This window comes from Ambystoma mexicanum, chromosome 9, assembly GCF_040938575.1.
Source record: "Ambystoma mexicanum isolate Mex_15411 chromosome 9, UKY_AmexF1_1, whole genome shotgun sequence".
Taxonomy (NCBI): Eukaryota; Metazoa; Chordata; class Amphibia; order Caudata; family Ambystomatidae; genus Ambystoma; species Ambystoma mexicanum.
The window spans coordinates 359,218,239-359,237,282 of NC_090931.1; the positions used below are offsets into that span (position 1 = coordinate 359,218,239).

The 19,044-nt window shown below is 43.4% G+C and overlaps 1 protein-coding gene across 1 annotated transcript in view; it reads right to left on the minus strand.

Moving 5' to 3' along the window:
- BAZ1B (bromodomain adjacent to zinc finger domain 1B) overlaps nucleotides 1–19,044 on the minus strand; it is a 769,492-nt gene that overhangs the window by 689,361 nt on the left and 61,087 nt on the right. Inside the window, exons 3-4 of the mRNA XM_069614785.1 lie at nucleotides 2,688–2,832; nucleotides 2,240–2,456 (exon numbers count right to left, since the gene is read on the minus strand). Of these exons, the coding sequence (XP_069470886.1) occupies nucleotides 2,240–2,456; nucleotides 2,688–2,832 (362 nt within the window). The remainder of the gene's footprint in view (nucleotides 1–2,239; nucleotides 2,457–2,687; nucleotides 2,833–19,044) is intronic.

The following is a 19,044-nucleotide window of genomic DNA, read 5'->3' on the forward strand; positions in this document are numbered from 1 at the left end:
TAATTCAGGATGATACACGCAAAGACATGGACCACAGGGCTTAAGGAAAGCTCCCAGCTAAGAAGAAATTAAACTGAATTGCAGAATACATTGTTATTAATGTTGGATGAGAGCTTTGCAAAGTATGTTGAGTATCATACAGTAGCTCCTCTGGTAAGTTAGGTCAGCCAACCAACAGCAGGGTTCAGAGCATTACATATATGATATATAATATGCAGCCTTTAAACTAACTACAGCACAAAACACCTACCTAGACCAGCAACTCTGATATTGGCGCTTTGAAAAAAAAGTGTTGTATATGCGCCCTACAAATTGCTCAATAAAATAAACTAAGCCCTTACCACACAGGAACTCTCACCACAATAGCCAGATTATTGCATTTGGAAACTGCTTTGGTCATTTTACATTAAAAAAGTTAATCTTTGCTTACTACGGAGCCTATAGCTCAATTTCCTTACATGTTAAGAAATAAGTTTGCTGCTTTCCTCCTTTAGACTTCTATTGGACACCCTTTCTTTTAGTACCGATAGTGGGAGAATGTGTGATAACTTTTTGTGTAATGGCTTTTTGGCCACTTTCACAACGTGCCTCAGACAAGCTGGTGGCAGCAGTTTTTTTTTTTCTACTGGTTTGGTAACAAGGGGGCTCCTGCAACCATTCAACATCATTGGAGCCAAGGTCCTCTACAAAGAACAGCAGCCAGTTGATGACAAAAGTATGATCCATGCAGTTTACCTGCACCAACTTCAGTGAAGTCCTGGTGAAGCGCTGCTTCACTGCCAATCTCAATTTGTTCCCGCTTCAACCCCTGGACCAGTGGGAGCAACCAGTCTCAACCCCTGCACGCTTATCTGCGCCTTCAGCAGTGTCCCTCAGATCAACCAGTGGACTGATCAGGTCTCTCGGTGCAGCCATCTCCGTTCAGAGCAACCTTGCAACTTGGGGGGCCGGGGGATACAGCAAGATCTTCAACTTGTGGAACAAGATGCTTTCTTCTGCATTTTAAGCCTTCTTGCATCAACTGCTCCTTTGTTGATCCATTGAAGATCACCTATTGCCACCTGACTGCAGTGACTATTGCAATCCATCTTTGCTCCCTGAAGTTATCCCGAGATCTGTTCTGCAGAATCTGCATCTTTTCATTTGGGACTTCTGCTCGAAGCAATCTGGAACAGACTCCTAAGCACTGCGACCGACAAACTAAACCCCAAATCCGAAAGTGGCCTTTGCACCAACGAAACGTGGGACTTCCTCAGCAGGACCAAGCACAGAAGACTGCCCCAACAGAATCTGGAACTTTAGCAGTGGGCAATCTGAGTCAGGAGGGGAGCTACCACACCAGTTTGTCCCCAGTCCTCCATAGGGTTCCGGGAGAGTAAAGGCCTGCCCCTAAAACCCTCTTTCCTGACTTTGGTTGGTGCAGGCCCAGTGAAGGATCCCTTTAAAAGCCTATCCTAGTGTTTGATTTCTTACCTGAAACTAACTTTTGAACTTTGTATCAGAACCACAGACATTGTCCAATTTTAGTAATCCTACCTGAAAAGTAGAATTTTGTAACAGATGACTTTAGAGCAGAAAGCAAAACCACCATAGGACTGAACTCACCAAGTGTTAGGGAAACTGTTCTGAGGTTATTCTAAAGTGTCTTCACTGACGTTTATGCATCTCACTACTTCCTGTGTTACATTGGTGATTGAATCATATGCTTTCTTCTCCCATGGGCAAATGTACATAGCTGCGTTCTAGTAATTGTGTGACAATATTTGCCTAGTTATAACCTATTTTTGTGCTTACCTGTCTAACTTGAATTATTGGTTTTAAGTATGGATTCGCTGTAGCCCTGGATTCACTCATAGCCTTGACACTTCTCTACCTTTCCCTGATTGGGTTTGGCTAGATCAGAGTCTCCCTATTCACCATAATCGGTTGGCCTACCAAAATACCCAGCATTCATTTTGGAAATCCATCTTAACGGGTATGTACTAATAATTCCTGGTTAAACCCTGCTGATAGTGGCAATCAAATACATTCAAAAACTGTGCAATGCTGAGCCCTCTTCCCATCCAAAGCAATTTACAGGGCAAACTGGATATTCCTAAAAAGATAGAGCACTAACATTTACTCTTATACTCTTTTCAAGCCAATGTTCCGGTTATCATTTAGGACAGTTTAAAATGGGTCAGTCATGCGTTACTACTTGGCCCCCAAAGCAATGTTGCAAAAAGTGACTGGTACGTACTAAGACGGTCTCTCAAGCTCTCACGTATACCACTCTCTTCATCCAGTTGCAATGGTTCCTTGATATGGTTGTCCAGAACCACCTGATTAGAGTTCTCTTTGTCACTGGAAGGGGAATCACAGGCGCCCTCTGGCTTTTTTTCACAAGTCTCTTGGTCTGCATCTTCCAAAGGATAGACTTTGACAATCTTCACCCGCATGTATTTCTCTTTCCCAACCTAGGAAAGATTTAAACAAATGAACAAACAAACAAAGTGGCAAATTGTGATTCCTCTTATGACTTTTGCCTCAGAAAAAAGTCCAACAAACTTGTATGTGTACATTGCCCACTGAAGCAAGCGACAATACTAAGAATCTTTGCATAAAAAAACTACACCTTTGAAGCTGGTGTCCTATTTCAAACATGCATCTCGCTGCCCAATGACGTTCCTGCAACATTAACTCCTTACTTCAAAGTCGCATTCCTCGTCCACAGCATACTTGGTCATGATCTCCAGATGTGCCTGGTCTACCAGTTTGTCCAGCGAAAGGGTGTTGTGGTGAACAATCTCCAACACTGGTTTCTCATACCAACCCTGGAACTCCTCCTTCAAACTGAGCACAGGAAAAAAAGTTAAGTTAGTAGTTATCGGATGTCAAGTGACATGTTTCCTTTAAACATACAATACTGGTAATCCATTAAACCATTCCACTTAAACATCAAGCAAGTTTATATACAGCCATCTTTTTTTATCAAAAAGAATATTTTTGCGCACAGCAGTTGCAAGACTGGCAGATTATCATTTTTAGAGAGCAAATAAACCACATTGCACTCCCATCTGCTCCTGCCCCCCACAAAGAACACCTAGGACAATACACCACTAAAGCTCCACAGAAGCTACTGCAGTCCAGTGAGGGACAAAAGTCCCAAACTGTACCTCAGGAGGGAGGGGGGGGGGGGGGGTGGGAGGAGGCATCAGATGGGAGAAGGGGGGGCCAGATAATCAGAGTACATTTTGATTCTCCAGATTGCATCATCAACCTTTCACCCAGATGAAGGTACTCCCAGGCCCCAGACCCACTCAGCCTTCTAGTGTTTATGTTCCCCAAAGGCACCCTGCTCACTTTACACATTTTATCTAAGCAGTTGGTGTGTACCAATATGGGTGGGGCAGAGATGTGTACATTCAAAATGATTTAGAATACAGTATGTCAAGGGAGTACAAGTGAAGTATTTGGAAGAATTGCGCTATTATTGATACAAGCATGAAACTTGGGGCACATATGGAAAGGTTTATTTTGGCTTCAAGGTCAGCCCAGATTTCCCCCCTCGGAAAATTGCTAATCTGCCCTTTCGTAGGTTATTTGATGCTGTTACTTCCATATTAAGTGCGATTATCTGCAAATGTATTTGTGTGCAAAACATCTAATAGTTCAGAAAAACAGACAAAAACAAGGGTGTGAAAATAGTGTCTTGTTCACAGATTAAGTTTGTATGACAATTTAAGGAAATGTTATTAGTAAGTACTCAAGCTAATGAATCTGTTCAAGCCTCTTTTCAGACAAATCACAGAAACCGATTGGAAGTGTCCTCTGCGAAGAACACAGAGGTTTGTCTGTCCAGCAGAGACTAAATGTGACAAAGGGACCTGGTTATAAGACAATATCCGATATGCTTGTTGAGTTTAGTAGGGTTGGGTGTTTACCAATGACAATTAATCTGCCGAGTCTGGATGAACGTGGAGGTATTGAGGCAACATTTACAACGTAATGCTCGGTTTCACAAATCATGTAGACTGCAGTTCAATAAAACAAACTTGCAGAGAAAAGGAAGAGGTTTCAAGCGAATAATGCTGATAGTTCTGACATTCACCAGTCAGTGTTCAAGAAACAAAGTTTGAATACAAAACCAATGCGCTTTTTGGGACATGCCTGCCCCAGCTGGAAGATGGTGTACAGTATCTACATTCTAGAAGATCATTGTGTACAGCATCTACATTCATCCTGGATGCTCACACTCATCACTGGGCTCAAACTAAGACATACCCCTGCTTGCTAAACTGAGTACAGGCACTCTTATTGCACAAGAAGACCTGTACCATATTCGTTGCCTCGTATTATTAATTAGAGCAAGATACAAAAAGAAAAACACCACAAGAAACCGAGATGGACCCAATTAGCCATAGTATTATATTGGCAGAACTTACACACATTGAAGATGTGTGAATGGACAATGAAATAGCACACATATTTGAACTTTTTTTTTATTTCTCTTAAGCCATATATAGAATCGGCTCAGGCCGGAAATTCAAGCACTGCCAGTTTCCAAGACACAGCTAGGCTGACACAGCATGCGTGGCTCTGCAGGTCATTAATGTGCTCAGGATGCAAACATTTTTCATCACTGGCAGTGCCTTTCATATGCATGATGGATATTTCCAACTCAAAGAGCTCGCAAAGCGCCAGTTACCTTGCAAAATCTGTGCTAGTTAAGGTGAGCAACTCAAAGCACCCATTTAAAAATGTGTTCATACCCCTGATAACTACTATCTTGACACGCAACAAAAAAGTTGCTTTAAGTCACTAATCAAACGTTTTCACCAACACTCGAAACACGTACCCCTCTACAAAGGCGCCGCTCTACACAGCCATGGATTGGCTGAAAAAGGGTGTGCCAGAAGTGCATGCTGAACCTCCCTCATGGGCGAGCTGAGGTAGGAGGGAAACAAATCTATATGTTCAGATGCATTGCGAGGCTAAAGCATTTCTACTCCATCTTCCCCCTCCCCTCACGCAAACCAATTTCCACTCGCCAGTGGCACCTTGTGTACTGCATGATGGCAGTGATCTTTCAGAACGCATACTTTCTACGAAACTGAAAAAACATGATGCTGGCTTACTTTCCTGACATGGGAGCACATAAGCAAGGAAGGCATGGATTATATTTAATATTGGATCTCCACTGAGCAAAGCATGTGAATATGATGCAGATAGTGACATTCATCTTGCTAAAGCAGCAAATATAGTGAGGAATAATCACTTCAACTGATCTTTTGGAAACAGTTGACAGGAAGACTGAGCACCTGTTGCTATGATTACAAGTGGTCCAAACATTAAAGCACAGTCAAGTTATTCAACAATGCCACAACCAATTCTCACCGTTTCAGTTACTAATGCACAACAGTTTGGTGACACGTCGGGAGTATGAATCTGAAAGAGCCTTCACACACAACAGGAACCGCGCCTTTGCCCATCTATTAGGGTATTTTAATCCATACAAGAACTTGCAAACATGAACTTCTTGAAACCCTGCACAAGCTCCAGTTAAGCATCTCATCAGACCTTGGCAATGAATTCTGTCATTCCTCTTCAGTTAAGAGGGCTCGTCAACGACAAGTGCAGTTGACAATATAGACCACAATACAAGCTCTACCACAGCTCATGACTTTCCATGGTACAGGAAAATCAAAACATCCAGATATCGTTTTACGCGGACCGATTTTACCACGACTAAATATTGTGCCAAAAAGTGACTAAACATCTTCTGGAGTGCTACACCAGTGTTGCCCTCTGTTCCTCCTATGAAGTGATGGTCCTCTGACAACAGTAGAAGAGAACTTGCTTAACTAAGAAGTTACATCGCAGTCTATGGTATTTGTATTTTATTTATTTACATTGCGCACCTAACCCCAAAGGGGTAGCAAGGCGCAGGGGCAAGAAGAGGATTGCAAAGCTTGGTTAGATACAGGGCAAAGAAGTCCAGCCGTGGTTACCATGCTGGACACGCCAAAAACAAAACGCGCGCCGAGGAGGCATGGGTTACAGAAGTATACAACATAGGCAATACTATTTACAATACATTGGTTGTCTAGTGACAAGGTATCTGCACTGAACAATTGGCAACCTAAATATACATATTTACAATCATAGTAGTGGAGTGTCAGGGCAGCAAGAGAGCTTGTTAGGTGTCATGAATCTTGAGCCAATGGATGGTCTTGGTTCTGAATAGGTGGTAGGGGAGGTCCTCCCTGCAAGGAGGTGGAAGGGAGTTCCAATATTGTGATGCTTTAAACGGAAAGCTGTTCCCACCCGACATGGAACGTTTAAACTTTGGCACCAGGAGGAGATTGGAATTGGTTATTCTAGAGGGGCGAGCAAAGGTGGGTCTGGTGAATCTAGAGATAAGGTATTGAGAGGCTGCTTGGTGGAGGCATTTGTGGGTCAGGGAGACCGATTTGAGGAATATTTTGTCTTTGGTGGAGAGCCAGTTGATAGACCTAGTATCAGAGATGTGGGTTTTCTTTGGGATACTGAGGGCCGCTCTTAGGGCATTATTTTGAAGGATCTGAATTTTGTTTGTGATAGATTTGTTGCATCCTACATAGAGTGCGTTGCAATAGTCCAACTTGGACAAGATCAGAGCCCTGGCTAAGGTGATACAGTTGGACGGAGAGAGAAAAGGTTTGGCTGCTCTGATGAGTTTGCATGTGTAAGAAGTGGCGGATGCCATAGCATTAACTTGTTTTTTAAAGGTGAGAGTGGAGTCTAGGTAGAAGCCAAGGGTTTTTACCTCCTTGGCTACCGTGATCTTATTGTTGTCAATTACGAAGGAGGAGTAGTTTTGGTCTAGTTTGTTCAGGTTATGTTAGGACCCCAGAATGAGGAGTTGTTTTGTCATCATTCAGGCATAGACCGTGTGAGGCCATCCATGCCTGGATGATGAGGTACACTTTGTTGACGAAGGCCAAATCCTTGTCATAATCCCCCGTCAACGGGATGAGGATTTGTGTATCATCGGCATAGTGTAGGTGATACCCAGACCGTCTAGATCAAAAAGGGGCTTCGTGAAGATGTTGTACAGGGTCGGGGATACACAAGATCCCTCAGGTACGCCGCAGGTGATGGGTGTTGGGTCTGCTGCTGCTAGTAGGGAGAAGACTCATTGTGCGGTTGTTTAGAAAGGATTGGATCCAGGCTTTTTGAAGGTGGTCGCATAGGATCTCGTGGTCGACCAGGTCGAATGCAGCCGAGAGATCAAGAAGAAGCAGTAGTGCCACTTTACCCTGATCTCTCAGCTCATCTATCTGTGCCTTGAGATCTATGAGTGCAGTTACGGTGCAGTGTTGAGGCCTGAAGCCCGATTGACTCCTAAGAGATGGAAGTGCTCAAGGTAATGTTGGATTTGTTGGTATGCTATTTTGTCAAGGATTTTAAGAAGGAATGGTACTGTATTGATGGGCCGGTAATTGGTGGGAGTGGAGGGATCTAGGTTCGGTTTTTTAAGCAGGGAGAGGACCCAAGATTGGTACGCTGCCTGATGTGAATGACGCATTTATTAGTTTGGTAATAAATGGTGCGAGATCACGAGCCGCATCCTTTATCAATTGTGCGGGGCATAGGTCCCCATGGCAATTCGAAGGTTTGAGGGTGAGGATGACCTTGTCTACCTCTTTAGTAGATGTGGAAGTTAAAGTAGGGAATATGCACAGGGGGGTGTGTCTGAGTAGGGTGTCTCTTTTTAGGGGTGGGGATACTGGGTTTGGTGGAAGAGAGAAGGGAATCTTTTTTAATGTTTATCTTGGTCTTGAGAGAGGAGATTTTGTTAGCTAAGGCATTTTGTATAACCGTGCACCAATTTTTGGCCTTGAGGCACAAGTCAGGAGCTTGGATGGGAGATTCAACCTCTTTTAGTATTGTAAAGAGCTCTCTAGTGTTGCATTTGGCTTGTGAAATTCGAGTACTGTAGGACGTTTGTTTGGCCAGGATGATTTATTTTTTGTAGTGAGAGGCTAGTTTACTCAAATTTTTCTTATTTTTTTTCTGAGGGGAGTGATCTCCAGATTTTTTCACAGCGTCGCTTTTCTTGTCTGAGGGCTTGAAAGAATACATATGGCTGAGGCATGCAACAGGTTCTGGCTAGTGACAACCTACAAAGGGATGAAATCACCAAATGTGCAGCATACCATGCAAGTCAACAAGAAGAAACTCCGAAACATTGTGAACACCTTCCTCCCCTCTTCCTCCATTTCCATACCATGCTGTCAGAGGCCATAATTTGCATTCAAAGGATATTGTGATGACAAAGGCCTTAGTCCAAGACAGATTGTAATAATTAAGTTTGGCCAGCCACACTACGCTTCTGCAAAATAAAGCCAGTGGAACTGGCCAACAGCTCATGGCGAAGATCAATTCATTGTAATGTTTGGTGAGCTTCATACTGAGATGGCAGTTCAGGGTTCTTGAAAATCTCTTGGATGAAAGTGGGTGGAATGGAGCACTTGTTTGGGCTGATATTACAACAGCTGTAAAAGTGGGTTTATAAAAAAGATTCCAATGTCGTACCCGTAGTAGCGATCGGAATGAAGGTTGGATAAGCATGAGCTAAAAGCTGCACATTGGTATCCTATATTAACCAGTGAGAAGGAGCTACCACTGGGGAAAGAGGAACTAGTACATAATGTTCCACAAATCTAGCTTCCACATAAGATGCAAAATTAACATTTTGTCCATTATCTAAAAGGTTGTATAGATGTGTACTAATGCTTATTTATACATTGTCCTAAATGCACAGGGTTAATGACAGTTATGCTTGTTCAGAATCAGTCTGGGGAGCCAAAAGTACCCCTTGGTATTGGTCTGTGGTATGCTAACCAGGCGCCAAATAGCTCCCAGCTTGCCTAAATGTCGTACCCCAGCCATAGAGCTCATCAAATCACAGCCTATAGTTATTTCTGCAGAAAGCCTACAAGGACTACAGCCAAAACAGATGAAAGCAATCCAATTAAGTCACTTGAAGACTGATGTAAAGAAAGATGGTGTATGTACACAATTTAGATTATGGTACATCATTCTAAAACACTGTCTTGATATTTGTAAGACGATACGAGAAGAATTTCCAGTTCTATTTAGAGGCGCCATCCAAGAGTGTTCCCTGGTTCTTTTCCTAGGACCATACTCACTATTCACAATGGATTTCTGTCCACTTAAGTGAATATGGTTTCACTTAAAAAGCATCACACACCAACACCTGAGCAAAATTCATGAAAGGAAAGCTGGTCACAAAAAAAGTAAGTGTGCGTTCTCTGCTATTGCCATTGATCAGGCCCAAGAACAGTCAAAGGTGATGGAGGAGCTGAACGACGGACAAAAAAACCCCAACAGCTCTGCATCACTGTCCTGAAGACCAGTTGTTTCCTGAACTATACTTGTTTTGGGGGGAGCGTGATTGCCCACGAAAGGAACGAGAACCGCCCCTCTGTTGTGAAGAGCTTTGGGTAATCTGGTTTAAGGTTTTGAGAATCTCATGCTCCATCTTAGCCGTCTCTAGCGCTTCGTCCACGGCCTTGCCAAACAAGTTGGTCTCCTCAACTGGCTCGTTTATTAAGGCTGCTTGGGTTTCAGGCTTAAAACCAGAGTTCCTCAACCAGGCGTGCCGTTTTAGTAGTGTGCCCTAGGCCAATGTCCTTCCCGCTGTTTCAGCAGCGTCTAAAGTGTTCTTCAGAATGTTGGTCGATTTGCTAGCCTTCCGATACAATCGCGAGCAGTTTAGCCCGCATTGGTTCGGGGACCTCTTAAAATTCTCTTGCAACAAATTCCACTGTACATTTGAGTAGCTAGCCAACCGAGTGGTGTTGACTATTCGGGTGGAGAATGCAGCAGCAGTCTTGAACCTTTTTCCTCCAGTCCATACAACTTTTTGCCTTCTTTATCAGGTGCTGCATCCCCTGTAAACAGGGGGGACACCTGCCCTCTTTCTTGTAGTCTTAACTACCAGGCAAACTGGAGTGGCATGCCCTTTAATGTAAAGGTTGTCGGTAGGAGAAGTGCAAAACAACTTCTCTACCCTGGGATTAACTGCCCTGGCCTGGAGTTAACGATGAAGGCGCCAGGTGTCTCTTAACAGAGTTCAGTAAGGGAATGGCCTGACTGGCAGGAGGCTTTTCCTTCAGTATGTCCTCTACAAAATCCGAATCCTGCACAATCTCCTGTGTGCAGATTTGAAAATGCTCAGCCGCCTTCTTTTAAGATGGTGTTGAACATCATTTGATCACCCACAGGTGAGGTCTGACGGACTGGAGGGGAATCCATACAGAGCGTCAGGGTCCGGGGTAGGAGTAGGGGAGGGCCAAGATTGATCATCAACTGGATGGCTGTCTTCCCAATTGTCCATGGGATCAGCCGGATCATCCATAGGGTCCTCAAATGTCTTATCTGGAAGGCATTGTTAGGCACCTCGTCATCTGAAAGGTCAAAAACATTCTGTTCATGAGGAACCTCAAAAGCCCTCCGAAAGGTAGCCATAGGCGTACAAGGAAGTTCCTCACAAAGCCTCTTGGGAGCAAACCTCTGAAAATTCAAACTTCTCCAGTCTGTTCATGCACCCCTCAAACCTCACTGGTCCATGATGAACCAGAGTCATCCAGAGGAGGAAAGGGATCTTGACGAATTTCCTCTTCAGAACGTTGAGATTTTTTCCTTCTAAAGCCTTGGATTTCTATTTTATTTGTATTTCTTTATTTTTATAGCACGCCTTGCCTAGGGGCATCTGGGCGCATATCTTCAGGTTACACAGACAGGTAAATTTTACAAACCGTAGGAAATAGCAAGTACAGTAGATTTCCAAAAGTATGCACAGGCAGAATAATAGTGATGTGTGGTCAGCATACTATAGTGTATCGGAATAACATATGTAATGTACCAAAGTGTGGTCAACATACACTAATGTAGCAGAATTACATAAAGGTAATATACAAACGTGCGGTCACAGTAATCAACATACAATGGTGCTACATTATATACAGGAAATATACAAGCGGTGCAGGCGCAGTCCGAGGTCCACCTAGGCGGCATAGAGAAAGCAGTGACGTGGTATTTCAAATGACTTGAGCCGAGAGTCAGAGTTTGGTTTTACTCTTAAGGACAGAAAAGATGGCTCCGCTCTAATGGTGTTGGGCAAGGTATTCCATAATTGTGAGGCTAGGACCAGGAAGCTTATTCCCCCCCCAGCTTTCTGAAGCTTGAATCTAGGAAGGGAAAGGCTATGGACTTGGGCAGCTCTCAATGGTGGTAGCAGTGTGGGGGGTGAGTCGATTAGCCAGGTAGGGAGGGGCCTGGTTCTCCAGACGCATGTGTAAGTGCAAGCGTTGAAGGAAATTGTTTGTGCAACAGGGAGCCATCGTAGGTTGCGTCTGATCAGAAATATGCTGATTTCTTGGGATATTCAGAGCAGCTCTAATGGCATTATTCTATGTGACCTGTAGTTCATTTAGGTTGTATTGGCTGGTCCCTAAATACAAGGCACTACAATAGTCAATCTTAGACATGACAAGGGTTCTGGCCAAGGTGGTGCTATTGGCAGTGGTCAGGAAGGGTCTGCACGCTGTGATAAGATTGCAGGCATAAGCAGATGCAGAACTAACAGCGTTAGTTTGTCTCGACAGTTATTTGGTATCCTTAGAGAACTTGGTGTTACCGTCAATGGTGAATGACTTGAAGGAAGAGTCAAGTTTGCTAAGACGTTGATGGGATCCTAAAATGAGGAATTCCGTCTTGTCATCATTGAGGCAAAGTTCATGTTGAGCCATCCACGCCTGTACAACAGTGTAGATATCGTTCAGGGATTTGGTGTCTGCTTCATGGTCAACCGTGATAGGTATGAGTATCTGGGTGTCGTCACCGTAATTGGTGTACGCGACACCGAAATAGTCAAGGATATCAAAAAGTGGATTTTTTTCTCTTTTATTGATTTAGCTTTTCAATATACAAAAATCTTGATTTAAAACAATCAGAAAAGATAACAGGTGGCTAGGCATAATCAACAAAATCCAGCTAGACCTTAAATTAACTTCACATTTAAAACAAACAAAAAAGATAGCAAAAGGAGCATATCATAGTGAATGGAACAAATTTGAACTTAACACGTTAAATTCACAGCATAAAGAAAATTTACAATTACTATTTGAAAGGAGACATGTGAGGTGCATAACAATGTTGACCATCTTTGCGCGGAATCAAGCATTCCTAAATGGTTACAGTGCTGAGAAAAAAACTTCAAACGTTCATGGATCAGTGATGGGCATAAAGATATTATATGTTCGAAGGTTTCAGTAGGTTTGATGTCTAAACAAAATCGACAAAATGCCAAATCAGGTTTGATAAGATTGCACTTAAGTAGTTCACGAGTGTGCCACAGGTAAAGGCGCAGCCGTAGGATACCTGAGCATATTTTTTTGGAAGGAAACCTAAGCAAATACGATTCCATTGTTGCAAGACGTTTGTGTGTAAATTTGTCAAGGGAAGCAGTTTTATATTGTAGGCATTCATGTCTGGTATTAATCCAGTCATGACAATAGATTAGTCTTTTAGCTTTGTCAGGATTAGAGAGTAAAACATCAAGTTACTTCCGCTTGAGCCATGATGGTATAAATGGCATGCACCCAACATTTGACAAAGGTATGATTGCTTTTGAATACATAGATAGAAACTTCAGGATGTTGTTCTCGTTGGTAGCTATGAGACATTTACGAAACAAGGCACAAACTCTCCAATGATATTGTGCATGAGGGATGTTAAGTCTAGTTCATAGCGTAACCAAACCCCAGGAATGCATTGGGGAAGCTGGAGTACTGCTTTGCTTCCAACTTATCCAAAACTTTTGAGGGCCAGAAGGGGTTGAGATTCTAGACCATAGAGGATGCATGGAATGGCTTTTTATTTCCAGTAAATGACGGCTGGTTTCAAAATGAAAGTGCCAAAACAATGTCAGTCAAACAAGTTTATTCGGTTGTATAAAGCAACCATTAAACGACAAATAAACACAATCATTACACTGATTCAAATTACAAAATCTTAAAATTACACTTCCATAAAAAATAGAGTTTAAAGAACATTGCCGAAGGCAGCATACAAATACATTGGCAATCGGACGGTTGCCTCGTCATGAACTACATTAAAGGATATTTTAGTAATGATTGATTTAAAAGACAATACAAAATGCTTTAACCCGTTACGAGTGCTACAAAGTTTTCTTACGGGCCCTAACCACCTTGCAGTTTCAAAATAAGATTTCTCAAATACATCGCTCTTTTCAGGAACGTCAAAAGAGCCCAAGCGGTGTAAACTGATTCGCCGCTCAGGAGAAACACAAGAGCAGCCCCGTGTGTGCGGATCATCGACTTCTTAAGGGCAGGAATCAGGGACACTTTACGGATACCTGCATACCCTATGCAGAAGAATAACAAATGAGAGCGATCCTCTCTACCGTGTCCACAAACCGGGCAACCCGCTGAGTCGGGAAAACCCTTCCATTTATAGGTGTTGCCTTGCAACCGAAGGCAATCGAACCGTGCCCTCGTAATCAGCCACCTGTCCTTTTTTAACGTACTCCAAAGCAAGTAAGGTTGGATTCCCAAACAATGTATAATGACCTAAGTCTGGGAAATGACTGTTTCTAGTTTGAGGTGTATAACATCGTAGTGGCCAGACGTTGAATGACCGTCAAATAACATTTCCAAGTAGGTGTAATTTGAAGCCATCAACTTGGCGTGATTGATTGTCCATACAGATTTCTTCTTAGATGCACTCTTTGAACTATACAGAACAATTTGAGTATTGGTGGTAATAAGCAATTCATTGTTCTCTATATATAGATTAAATACATCAAGTAATTTTTGTAAGCCAGTGGGGGTTTTGGAAAAGAGTACCAGATCATCAGCATACATAAGGGTCTGAATCTGAATTTTATTTAGTTTGGGAGAATCTGACTGGATTGTCTCAAAAAAATTGTCGCACATCGTGCATGAAATAGTTAAATATCGCAGAAGCAAGTAAGCAACCCTTTTTAAGGCCAAGGGCGGTGGAAATTGGCATGGATAGCAACCCTTCTAAGGTCAAATCTTATATGAATAGATGTATCACAATGTAGGGATTGAATGATTTGCAGTAATGTGTGTGGACAATTGTCTTTAGTTTGGAGAAGGAGCGGGCGAGAGATGTCAAAGGCAGTATGAAGGTCACCAAAGGCTAAATAAATTGCCTGTCTAGATGCCTGCGCTTGAAATTTAACTGCGAGAGGGCAGAGTAAATTGATGTTGGTGCCCATGCCTGCTAGAAACCCTGTTTGGAATGGGTCTCTGCTGTTACTAGATTTCGTCCAGATGTTAAAATTATGCAAGACTAATTTAGCAAAGAGCTTCCCAGTCGCGTCTAAAAGCGCAATAGGTCTATAATTATGCGGGAGAGTTCTATCACCTTTCTTATGAATGGGCACTAATATGGAAGTTATCCATGAGGCAGGAATGCAGCCCGATTCAATATTTTGTAATATATCATTCAATATATGTGCCCACAGTGGGGGATTGGATTTGGACATTGAGTTGGAGAGGCCATCGGGGCCCATGGCTCTCGACGGACTAATGTCCGTAATATAGTTTAAGATGGTAGGAGAGCATTCTAATGTCCACTTTGTGACCCTCTGCACGATGATGAACCAAGATGGAAAAGTAGGGGTCAGCGTACAGGTTTGCATTGTGCTGTATCCAGAGCCTCAGTGACATTACGAGACTGCATTGAGGGTTGGGTCTGTTGAGCACACTGATTAAATACAGCCCAGGTCTCTGCAGTGTTTTTATTTGCAATAAGCCTTAACATGTTTTCGCTATCATGTTGCAGAATTTGAGCCCGAAATTGTTGCAACCAGTTAGGATATTTGCATTATGCCATTTGCAATTGTTGGAACTGAGAAGGAAGATTTAATTTACAAATGAACTTGATTTTCTCGCCGATAATGGTTCTTTCTATCTTTAATTAGAGGGTTAAAAGAATGAGAATGCAAGTGCCTTCGGCAAGTAGCGGACTTGGTTGGATTCTTGAATGAAGTTAGTAAGAAGGTATATTGTGCCTTGTAGAGGAACTGTTATGATTGATTAAGTTGGATAGAGCAATGAGATTCGTATGCGACCAGCAAAAACGAGTTTTAGCATTGACTATTAAGTTCTGATGGAGCCTTGTTTTATTAGATGGTTCACAAATCCAATTGATCTTTAATATAAGCAGGTTGTGATCGCTATATAGTTGGGGTATAACTTCAAAGGATTGTACAAGGCTGCTCAGGTTAGTGTGGATATACATACAGTCAATAATGCTACTTGTGGTTTCTCTTCGCCACGTAGGTCGAGCAGGTATATCATCTTCTATGGAACCATTGGCCATGTGAAAATTGCATTCCAACATGAAGGAAGACCAGTGATTGACTCCCAACATTGTTTTTGCCTTTCGGGTGTAGGCAATTCATGTTAAGGTCTCCAACAATGATTGAATCTGTGACCTCTGGGGTGATGCGATCAAGAAGGCTAATCTTCCCGGCATTAAAGGTGGCATCAGTTAGCCCACAGGGGTTACGATAGATATTAATCAATGCTATTACATGTGGTCGACATACTGCATATATACACACACAACTTGTAAAAATTGTAACGGAATCCCAGGGCACAATGGAAAAACCCTTAGACATATTAATCCCCACTAGGAGACCCGAGGAGGGATGCCCTTTCACTCCAGCAATGGCAGGTAACCGTACAATTTCATAATTGTTCCATACAGGTGATTGAGTCAGCCAAGTTTCCTGTAGTGCTATAACATCATATTCCACAGGGAACTTGGAAATGGAAACTTGCAAATGTGAATGGCCACGTGTAGTCCAACTTACAATAGAAACGGAGGAAACTACTGATTTTGTTGGTGGTTACGACATACTGTAAGTCAGAATTGGTTACCGTCGAGCTTACAACATTCTGATAGGTATTGACAGCTGTTAACATGGGTTCATTTCGGGTAGACATGCGGGCCGGATCTTGAGCCAAAAGAAAACCCATACTAAAAAGTTGCATTTTTGCCTTCCAGATTGTATTTAGAACGATTCCCGAGGGAATCCACAGGCATACTACCGAGCATGTAGAGTCAGATATGAACTCAATCTGTTCGATATCGCTAGAAGAAATATCCTCTAGTTCAACTACTTCTGCGAATATATTCAGAACACAGAGTCTGTTGAGATCATAAATTCCGAAATTACCCTCTCGATATTTTAGGATGAGAGAGTGGCATCTCCGAATATGCGCAGAGTGATGTCTGGAAAGTATTACAGGAGCACCTTGGATATTTGAATTAGTAACCCAATCATTTGGTTATAGAGGTGGAGGAGCTGCATTCATGGACCGGGGAGCCGCAGGAATGATCAGAAATCCATTGTGAATAGCGAGTATGGTCCTAGGAAAAGAACCAGGGAACAATCTTGGATGGCGCCTCTAAATAGAACTGGAAATTCTTCTCCTATCGTCTTACAAAAATCAAGACGTTGGTGTTTTAGAATGATGTACCATAATCTAAATTGTGTACATACACCATCTTTCTTTACATCAGTCTTCAAGTGACTTAACTGGATTGCTTTCGTCTAGAGCTGTTGGGCGGAGGTGGGAGTTGATAATCACACACCTTTGTTTGAGCAACACTTGGGAGAAGCCATTGGTGCAACTGTGGATCCAACCTGTTAGACATTCGCGGAGGGGGAACCTCGGCTGGCTGTAGTCTTCGTGTTAAATAGGTATCTACTGCCTTGCGTAGGTGATCAATTGTAGAATCAGGCAATTAATGGGCATTGCAGTGGGAATAACACATGGTGTAAACGGGATAGTTGAGAGATTTAACAGGTTTCAAATAATCTGTTTGATCCAACTCTCGGATTGGAGCATCTAAGGGTGGATAGCCCAAGGGGGGATTTCGGACCGCTATGGGAGGGAGAGCAATATCTTGGAGCGGTGGGGTTGGCTCTACCAGGTCAATCCAGGGTACGGGGGGGATGGACAGCGGTGCACCAGATAAAAGTTGCAGAAGCAACTTATTGAAAGGGCTTATTTTTGCCTAGTGCTGGTTTTAATGTATGAAAAACGATTTCATGGTTTGTTTAGGCAATCTCAGGGTAATGTGATTTTTAGTCTTTTTACTTACCGAGAGCGATACCTTGGTACTTTTTTTAGTTGGAACAATTGAAGGCACCGTTGAGACCACAGGCAGGGCAGAAGATGGATCTAAGGGTGGTGTAGTGGTGACCGGCAAGGTTGAAATACTAATCCAAGAATCGTGAGGTGATAGTGCTTGGATCACACCATCAGCCACCACCTCTGGGATGATTATGTCCTTAAACAGAGGTAAGGCAGCAGTACGGGGCGGTCACTAATAATAATTTGGCATTTATATAGCGCTACGAACCCTCAGGTATCTGAGCGCTGCTCATTACCCACGGTGTGTGGTGCTCATTTATCGACCTCGGAAGGATGAAAGGCTGAGTTTGGCCACGCCGGGATTCGAACCTGTGCAGGCTCTGCACGGATGTCAAAGCGAGCACTCTACTCGCTGTGCCACTTGACCGGCACACTGAGGAACAGGGGAGCCTATGGTGATAATTGAAATGTCATCCACGGGCATGCAGTCCTCATTTAAGTCTACTTGAGGAATAGACTTGGGGAGTGCAGTTAAAGTTTCCAATAGGGAAAGTATTTGTTGGAACTGTAAAGAATGTGTAGAAATGTTTGCATAAAGACCCTCACATAACTTGAAGGCTCTGCAGGCTAAGATTCAGGGCAGCCAGTGTAACATCCAATATCGGTGAAGACTGGGGAGGGAGAGGAATAGTAGGAACTGGAGCATGAGAATTGTAACATCCAATATCGGTGAAGACTGGGGAGGGAGAGGAATAGTAGGAACTGGAGCATGAGAAGCCACAGAACGGGCTCTCCGTGGAGTGGTGCACACAAATGAGACTGTTGGAGAGCCAGTAATGGAGGCTGAGTCGGAAGCATTCGCCTGGGCACAAGGCGAGTTGACAAACAGAGTTAGGAGATTCACACTGATTCACGTAGAGGGAAAGATCTGGATTGAGCATGGTGAGGAGGTCTGGAGAGCAGCAGACATCGGTTCTGTCATGGGGAAAGAAAGGTGGGGAAAGGGGTGATGTGGAGCATGGTCTGGTCTGACAAGGGGTGGGAAGAAGGATTTGGACGGCATGAACAGTGCAGTGTATAAGGAAGAGCAGGGAAGAGGGCTGCGGGGGACTTTAGTTCCGCTATGGCTGGATGCAGGCAAGACCAGCATGGAGTGCCCCTTTGCAGCTGATGTCGCATTGATCGGAGTCAGGGTTATAGATTTATGAGAAGTGCATAACGCACGCGTGGATGGGGTGGCCATGGCGTTTTGCAGAGTTTTTAAAGATGGCGGCATACCAGTTTTAAATGAGTACCCCATGCAATAATCGAGTTTCCCGACCGCTGGCTGCGCAGCCAAGCAGTAGTTGCCCCGAGTTTGTGCAGGTGTGCGAATTATATGGGCTGTCCAATCCAAAGACAGCTAGAGGCGGAGCTCTGAGGAAGGAGTAAAAACAAAATTCAAGTAAATGCCAAAACAAAATCCAGAACAAAGTCCAAACTAAGTCCAACCACTGTGAGCCAGAGGGTATTCACCAATCACCTTCTTAAGGGGCACAAGTGAATTCAGCACGGCACCTGTAGCATGAGTTGCACGAAGGAATCCGGCAAACAAAGAAAGCACCAGGGGACTCGCAGCCAAGCAGTACTTAACCAGTACTTGCCCCGAGTGCCCACAAGATGCACACAAACCTTGGGGAACACTCTGCAGATGCTGAGGGGGCGAATACCTGCATAGATCGATCACCTAAAAAGGATCTAATCCAGGCGGTGGAAGTCTGAAAAGTAGGCAGCTGATTTGAGGTGCTGACAGAGAATTTGGTGGTTGACCAAATCAAAGGCTGCTGAGAGA